At 47.4% G+C, this 9,103-nt stretch overlaps 1 protein-coding gene across 1 annotated transcript; it reads left to right on the forward strand.

Annotated features, from left to right (window-relative positions):
• Positions 1-858: 858 nt before the first annotated feature.
• On the forward strand, positions 859-7,866 carry LOC125425383 (the record flags this gene model as incomplete). Its single annotated transcript, XM_048482996.1, has 4 exons — positions 859-957; positions 1,939-2,082; positions 4,810-5,208; positions 7,108-7,866. Coding segments are annotated over 4 exons (653 nt in total), but the record flags the coding sequence as incomplete, so codon positions are not given.
• Between the last annotated feature and the right edge of the window lie 1,237 nt (positions 7,867-9,103).

Consider the following 9,103-nt stretch of genomic DNA (forward strand, 5'->3'; position numbering starts at 1 on the left):
AATGTGCGGAAGGAGCCTAATAGTCATCTCCCTCTGACAAGGTCGCATGTATGCTGCAATTACTTTAGCTGTTTTTTTACCTATGTAACTTCTCAAGTCATTGTTTTTAAATCCCCACCCGGAGATTAGAAACCCTAAGCAGCCTCCATTCAGAAGGTCTTTCTTCACCCGCACACACAAACACACTCATTGGCCAGTGTTTGAATGACAACCCCATTTCCAAACAGTTGGGAGAATGTGTGTGGAAAGAAACATTCCCGCAAGTGTTCCGGCAGACCTGGGTAGGTCTTTATGGGTCCAACCTAGCAGCTTGGATGGAAGCCAGATAACAATTAGTAGTAGCTAGTTCTGTTCATGCTGCAGTTTATAAAAATGTGGAAACTGCTGAGACATCCTTAGACACCAAAAGCTGAGTCCCATTTCATTTTCAAAACCTCAACTGAAGAAATGGAAATGTGTTTCCCTGTGTGGATGTTACTCGCCAGATTGTTGTAGATGTTTTCTATAGAGCATTGGTGTTATTGGCAGGCCTTTTTACTAGAAGACTCAGGGCGTTTCCCCACTCACAAGGATCCCCCCTATGCCGCACGCCCGGGCGTCCCCACGACCCGGGTCATCAAAAGGCGCCGTTTTCTCCAGCACCAGGGATGCCGCGTGCTGAGGGGGCACGACAGCGGCAGCGTCGGGGCGGCTGCGCTGACGCCGTCCCTGTCGTGGGGAGTGCAGGGGGACCCCGTGCTACTTGAGGAGAGTAGCGTGGGGCTTAAGGTAAAAGGGGAAAGGCCCTCAGTAGCAACTGTCTAAGGAAAGGTACCGGTAGGATTTTTCAGAGTTTCACCATCCACTTCAATCCCACAGATCTTTCGTCAAACCTTCGCTGGTGGAAAATCGGTCTTGGTGTTTCGCTGGCAGGAATTGTTGCTCTGACCGTGGTTCTGATCGTGGTCAATCTTTTAGGTAAACATTTTCTGCTTTTATCCCCGGTTTTGGAAGGACCTATCCATACCATGAAGGCTTTTCATCCAATAAACTCCCAATTGTTATTCATTCATTGACCACTAATTCATGACCTAGAAGTGGGTTGAACCAAGCAAAAAATCTAAGCAAGTGAGAGATTATACCATGATTCATGCTGCCCGTGATCTTCCAAGAATTTTTGTAAACAAATACTGTAATGTTTCTGAGTTCCAAAATAGACACCAGAAGAAGGCGAAGTTGCTCAAACAATTTTAATTTAAGGAGTAACTGTAACTGGTTCATGCAAGCTTTCTCAACTGATTGAACTGCCTTCTTGAACAGGGTCTTCAAATTAGCACTTCACTAGATTAATATAAGGGAACATCTTGAAAGTGTGAATTCCATCACAACAAATACTTCCTGGTTAAGCACAAGATACAATGGGACCTGCTGATACCTGACCACATGTCCTCTTCTCTTGTGGGTATGTGGCAGGATATACATTTCCCTAGTAAAAATCAAGGATGGTTCCAGGTTTCAGTGGGCCCTAGCCATAGTGACCAGCACCCAGTCCCTTCCTCTGCTTGCTACTATGCACCCCCCTACTTCCCATTTGCCTGTATTCCCTTCCCCCATTGCCTAGCCATCTGCCTTCCCCTCCACTTGGTCATTTTCCAGTTCTTCTAGTGCTCATCTACTCTTCCCTGTAGTGGGCACAGTTGGGAGCACAGGTGGTGGGAGGCTTGCAACAAGCAGGTGGGTGCCAGGAGAGGTGAGCCGGGGGTGGGGGAGGCAGCAGTGGTCTCCACCTGAAGACCTGGGCCTTGGCAGCTGCTCTACCTTAAGGTATGCTGTTATTGGCCCTAACAAAAATAATACTTACTTGATGGGAAATGGGAAATGCTAGTATCATTCCTATTGCTATGCCTATTTCAGTGCCCTTGGTTGCCACTAGCTTTGTAGCCTGTAATGTCTTTCTAGCGTACCCAGAATCATCACAGATGAACTCGCATGCAGTGCTGTTCCCTGCACGTTTATGTGGCTCCAAGGATAACAGCGTCTTACAGAGTCTCCATCAGCTCCCAAAATACAATTCATGCATGTCTAGTGAGGCCTCTTGTGCAGGTGAGTTCAGTTCTGAGTGCTCATTATGATAACAAGTCTATTTTGTCTAGGCTGACCAGACGTCCCGCTTTTGGCGGGACAGTCCTGCCTTAAAACAATTTGTCCCGCGTCCAGCGGGTTTTTTCAAGTGTCCCGATTTTTGGAAGGCTGCCGCACTGCCTTCTGGGGCGCAAGGCAGTGCGGCAGCCTCCCGCGCGTGCGGCCGCAGGAGCGCACGGCCTTCTGGGGCGCTCCCGTTTCCCGCCCTGTGACAGGGCGGGAGTCAGGAGTGCCCCAGAAGGCCGCCCGCCTACCCGCCTGTCCTGGTTCACAAAGGTGACCATCTGGTCACCTTAATTTTGTCACAAAAACAGAAACCCAGTACTCCAAATGGGGTGACAGCCTTTATCTCAGACAGTTTTTTAATAGACAATTGGCAGTCATTAACCCTGATCATTATATGAACCGTCTCTTCAGAAATGGCATACCTCAGAACATCAAGACTGTTGACATCATGCCCTGCTTGAGAATTTCTCTGAGACACTGAAGTTCTCTGACATCGAAGATGGTGAGGGTCTGAAGCCCAAGTGGTATGAGGAAAGGTTGAAGGTGCTCACCATGTTTAGGAGAGGAGACAACTGAGACGAAACATGATAATCATCTTCAAGTAGAAGAAGAAGAAGAGTTTGGATTTATATCCCCCCTTTCTCTCCTGTGGGAGACTCAAAGGGGCTTACAATCTCCTTGCCCTTCCCCCCTCACAACAAACACCCTGTGAGGTGGGTGGGGCTGAGAGAGCTCCGAGAAGCTGTGACTAGCCCAAGGTCACCCAACTGGCGTATGTGGGAGTGCACAGGCTAATCTGAATTCCCCAGATAAGCCTCCACAGCTCAGGCGGCAGAGCTGGGAATCAAACCTGGTTCCTCCAGATTAGATACACGAGCTCTTAACCTCCTACGCCACTGTTGGACCAGAACCAACAGGTTGAAATTAAGCCAAAATAGTTTTTAGGCAAACATTAGGAAGAATATCCTGACAGCAGTTCCACAGTGGAACAGGTTTCCTCAGGAAGTGGTGGCGGGCTCGACTTCTTTGCAGGCTTTTAAGCAGAAGCAAGATGGCCATCTGACAGCAATACTGATTCTGTGAACTTTGGCAGATCATGAGGGCGGGCAGGAAACTGCATCAGTGCTCGGCTCTTGTGGCCCTTTCGTACATGCCCAGGGTAATGCCAATCACCCCTTTGGGGTCAGGAGGCAATTTTCCTCCAGGCCAGACTGTGCAGGGGGAGGTCTCTTACAATCCTCTGTTTCTATGATTTCATTCTATGATCTGTCTGCTTGATGTTTCACGATGTTAGACTAGATCAGTGATGGCAAACCTTTTAGAGACCGCATGCCAGGGGTGGAGCAAGGGGAAACTGTGCCCAGGGCACACGTGCACCCTGCATACCTACCACGCCCCCATCCACCCCTGTCCTGTCCTGGAATGCCCCCGGAATGCTCCAAAACACCCCCGCCACGCTCCCAGAATGCCCTCGCCATCCCCCCACAGGGGTGCGCGCCCAGTGCATCACACACCTCTCTCCCCCTTGATGCTATGCCACTGCCAGGTGCCCAAACTGGGGCAACGGCACGCATGCCCGCAAAGAGGGCTCTGAGTGCCACCTCTGGCAGGCGCGCCATAGGTTCGCCACCACTGGACTAGATAGTCTTTTGGTCATTTGCTCCCTGATAGCTTCACAACTCAGTCACGAGGGCAATTTTTTCTCCTCTGAGGCAACATATCCTGGGTCAACAAAGTAGAACAAAGACTATTAGGATTTGCCCCTTAACATGGGGAAGGGCTGGGGTGAGGGGACAGGTCTTGTGAACAAGTAATGTTTTTTCTGTGGGTGCCCCAAGTACACATTTGCCTTCCTCCTGTTCAAGCCTGGCTTCCAGAGGTGTACCGGCAGAAAATGGTGCCAGGGGGCAAGACCTGATTTTTCTGCCCCCTGTCCAGAGAGGTTGCTGCTGCCAGCAAGTGGGTTCTGTGGGGCAGAACTTGGAATGAGTTTGCAACAACAATTTTTAAAAACAAAATGGTTTACTTTCTTAACATCAAACATCAACATTTAACATCACACTTCAAGGTCCTGTTCAGGTTGCATTTTCAAGTCCTTATATTTACAGTCTGCTGATACTGCCAAGTCCAATTCTTCTTTGCAAGTGGGTTGGCTCCTGAAGACTCCAAGGGCTGGATGAACAGGATTCAACATGATGAAGGTTTCCAGGAGAACTCTCACCCATTACAACCACAAAAAGAAACCCTTAACAAGGTGTTAAGGGCTTATAGAAATCAAGGTCCGAGTCTGGTAGCCTTGTCTCCTCCAAGCTACATGAGCTCTGCAGCCTCCTGCTCCACCCCTTTCTGGGTCAACCCATTCTGAGCATGGGGGTTACACAAGTACCTCCCACGCCCCACCCTGAGGATTGCTGCTGCTAGCATCCGGCGGCTGTCTTGGTGAAGGCAGCAGCAACCACGGCCACCGGCAAGCCCACAGCGGGCCTAAAGCTGGCGAAAGCAGTCCCGGGATGGAGGGAGTCGCCAGGCGCAGCGCCACAGGAGAGGCCTTTCTCTCCAGGCTAAACTTTAAAATCATTACTTGGAATCAGAAGTACAAATCTGTGAAATTTCACCACATTTTTTTAAAAAAATCTGCAACACTTAATTTTTGCTTCATTTTTTTCCCCTTCGCTCAAACAGCTGTTCCTTCTGAAATCTGCATAGACGTCCCAAAGAGCCCCTTAAACGCTGTGGTAAATCAAACTGCCATCATTCCGGTCAAAATTCAAGTCCCAAAGACTGACTGGGATTTCATCGAGGTCCTCTGGCACCATGCCCAAGGCACTCCAGACGACTCCATTCTGAAATATGGCTTGAGGTCATGCAGTCCAAAGAGCAAACCGCAGCTGTGGTGGAAGCGTGATTGCCGCCTCTTTTTAGAGGTGATGCCAGCCCACCGGTCGAAGATGTCGGCCATGATGAATGCTTGGCTAATCATCTGGAATGTAGAGGAGAAACACACTGGAAGATACCAAGTGAACGTCAAATCTAACAACATGAAAGAGGCATGTAGTTTTGTGGAGCTGAGAGTGACAGAAGGTAAGAGAAGGCAGTGAGGGAGCTGGGTGATGAATTTGTCTAGCCCCCAACATCTTAATGAATTTCGCAGGGCCTGCAAGACGGCCTGCAAGACGGAGCTGTTCCACCGGGCTTTTGGGGAGTCCGGCCGCTGATGCCCCCCCTCCTCCTTTTCATAACATCTGTGGACCCTGCTGTTCCCTCCCTCCCCTTCCCCTCCCCCCTTTTTGTTAGGGGATTTCTAGTAGGACGCCATCAGTATATTTGATTAATGGGGTTGATTTTAACATATAGAGCCATATTTAATGATTATTTACTGATTTTATCTGTGCTCTATCTATTTGTCTTGTTCACCGCCCTGAGTCCTTCGGGGGAGGGCGGTTTATAAATACAATAAATAATAATAATAATAACAACAACAACAACAGTAACTTATTCAGTGGAGTAAAACTCTTTCTGGATTTTACCAAGTCAGGCTGTGTGTTACAGCTTGGATGTTTGAATTTTCCATTATTGGGGGGGGGGGGGCACAGGGTGGAGGAACCTTGCGTACTTAGAATATAACCATACCACAAGGAGAAAGCTAGATTTAAACTTTCCCCATGATGTTCCGGTTTTCTCCATGTAGAAAGTTTAGGTGAGGAAATATTTTGATAAGCACTGTGTGGATCCAACTATCCTCCAAGTAATTACTCTCTAGTCAGAAGTTTCTTCCTCCAACCTAAGGGGCTCAAGACCAGATCCGGGGTGGGGTGCGAAGCAGGTAGGTGTTGTGGGTGGCGAGCAGAGAAGGGGCAGAGGCAGGAGGTGGGGAAGGCTCAATTTCCCAGAAGAAATACTTGTTCTGCAACACATGTGTCTGATTAGGCTGCTACAAGGTGGGGAATTTCAGTTGTCCAGCAGAGATGGCTCATTCTGCAACACGCATGCCCCCTTCTCCTGTGTAGGCTGCTGCTAGGGGGTGGGGAGACTCAACTGCATGGAAGAGATTCTCGTTCTGCAGCTGTGTAACCCCTTCCTCTGATTTAGAAGGTGGGGGAGGGTCAATTGCCCCAAGGAAGAAGAAGAGGGAGCTTGGATTTATACCCCATTTTCCTCTCCCGTAAGCAGTCCCAAATCATCTTACAAACTCCTTCTCTTCCTCTCCCCACAACAGACACCATGTGAAGTAGATGAGGCTGAGGGAGTTTGGGGAGAACTGTGACTACACCCAAGGTCACCCTGCAGGGTTCTTGTGAAGGAGTGGGGAAAACAAACCCCAGTTCGCCAGAGAAGAGTCCACTGCTCAGGTGGAGGAGAGGGTAATCAAACCCAGTTCTCCTGATTAGAGTTCACCTGCTCTTAACCCCATGCTGAGATGGCTCATCTTCACATCGATTCAGATTCCCTTTTCCATAGAGAGGAAAGGCTGAGCCAACCAGAATCATCAATGTTTCCAGTGTCAAAGCAGAAATCCAGTTTTTAAGATTGATTTTTTTTTTGCTCTCGCACCTTGAATTCCTGCCTCCAATCTCCTCCCCCACCACTTACTAGTAAACTCTTCATTTAAACTTTGTCAACAATATTTTTACTTTAAGGAAGCCTCCCCAATGTTGAGCTGAGTAGATTCCAGCAAGATCACTCTTTGCAACGGAGCTTCTATGCTTCTAAGGCCAAATAAAACAAATCTAGCAAAGTCAGAGCTGCAAAGATCCAAGCAGAGCTCATTGCAAAAACAGGCTGCCTGTTGCAATTCAAGTCAGGTTTGCTAAATTTGAGCTGGTAGCTCAGTGATTAGATCTCAGAGAGGAGTTCCTTTCCCAGCTAGGTGCACAGGAGGTGCTTAGGTTACTATGCATGGGCTAAATTGGATTTTAAAATATTGTGGTTTTCCTTTGTTATTGGTAGAGTTATTTTTGTGCTTTCCTCCCTGCCAAATAGCAAAGGCATAAGAATGGATGGGCAGAATCCAAACCAAAAGCAACAACGACTTCCTTTGGTATCTGTGGACAAAATCTGACAGAAGATAAACATCTTTGCTGTGTAGGCAAGAGAGAAGAGCGGGTGTGGTCGAGTGACCGATGATCTTGGGTCTGACTCTGAAATCATGGCTGAGCTCAAGAAGACCTCTGCTCCTTTTTTTTTTTGGTTGAGTGGCTTGTTTTTAATGTTGGTCATTTATGGATTTTTACTTGTGAGGTCCCTCAAGCAGTTCTCCCAACAGGCAACAGGGAAGTCTCTAAATACAGAAATAATCCTTATGATCCTTCCATCTCTTAGCCTCGGTTCGTTTCCTGTAAAAACATTTCCTGTAAAAAAAACACCACAAGAACAATAGATATAGTATATAACACAGAATGAGGAAAATAAGCCACCATGCTTAGGCTGACAACAATAAACTAGCTCCAGGCTTTTAGTTCACCTTTAATATAATACTCAAAGTGCAAGTAATGTGAAGTTAGTGCAAATACACAAAGCTCCCACCCAAAATATATAAACATGTTACTGATCCAAGGAAGCTCCAAATACATAAAGCATAAATGTGTGTGTGTGTGTGTGTGTGTGTGTGTGTGTGTGTATCTCAAGCAGTCATGACAGTAATGCAGTATTCATAGTCTTAAAGTGGCAATGCATTAATTCCAGAATCACCCAGTATTAAATGACAGCCACCACTTTTCAGTTCCAAATATGATGCTTCATGACCACTAAATATGTAAGAAGTCTTAAAGTGCAAATGCCACAATTCCTGAGTCACCAGATGCATAGGGGCAATGGGGACATCTGGGACAGCTTGTCATGGGCACTGCCATTGTTGTCAAGTGTCAAGGGCAGGCCGGGAGCGTTTCGGGTGCAGGGCAGTAGGGGGCGCGTGGGAAGCTCATGCCCCGGGAGCAGTTCCCCCTCCGTCACTGTGAGTCACCCAACTGCAATATGAATAAGGACTTCTGAATCCTAATATTAGAAATGAGAATTTCACAGTCATCAAGCTTGGGTAAATTGGAGATTTCCCAGGTTGGTGTAGAGAACTTCAATATGCTTCTCCTGGTTATATTACAATAGTCCAGTAATATGGTCTCCACTAATCCATCCACAATTCCAGAACTCATTTCGCAATTATCAGCAAAATTTTCGGGAAAATCCTTCCTCAGTGAATTACATGTTGAGTAGTTCGGATGCAAGGTTACAGAGGCAATCAAATGCATACATCCCTAATCTGGGCAAGACACCATAGTATCATGCTTGAATGATATTGGAATTGTCTACAACAACTTGGGAAATCTCCAGTGTACTGGATATATATTGGCGCATTTATGCTTTATGTATTTGGAGCTTCCCTGGATCAGTAATATGTTTACATGTATTTGGGGTGGGAGATTTGTTTGCACTAACTTCACATTATACGCACCTGCAGTTTGAGTATCACACTAAAGGTGAATTGAAAGCTTGAGGCTAGTTTATTATTCTCAGGGGCTTTCCGCACTGACAGAGTTGTACTGGTTTCTATCTAGGTTCACCTCAGTGTATCCGCACTGCAACTGAGCTCAACGTTGTTTTGTCTCAGTTCCCCCCCCCTCAGAACTGCGACATCCCTGTCGCAGTTATGAACTGCACCTTTCTGCTGGAACAAGGTCGATACCGCTTCAAAGCTTCGAAGTGTGGATGCATCGAAACGACTCCTCATCCGTTCAACCAATCAGGAGCCGCTTTTGTGGCATGTGCAGAACGGGCATGTAACTGTAAACTGTAAACTGTAAAAAAAACGCTCCTGTTTCCCATGGTAACACAAGCTCCAATCACGATCGAGGAGCGAAACAGGCACCAAGATGATCCCGCCCACTTAGCTCGGTTCCAGGGGGCCAAGTAAGTTGCTGTGCGGACAGCCTGGAATCGCCCCCCACTGAAGGGAACTGAGCCGACCTTAGCTCCCTTCTGTAGT

This window comes from Sphaerodactylus townsendi, unplaced genomic scaffold (genome assembly GCF_021028975.2).
Source record: "Sphaerodactylus townsendi isolate TG3544 unplaced genomic scaffold, MPM_Stown_v2.3 scaffold_355, whole genome shotgun sequence".
Taxonomy (NCBI): Eukaryota; Metazoa; Chordata; class Lepidosauria; order Squamata; family Sphaerodactylidae; genus Sphaerodactylus; species Sphaerodactylus townsendi.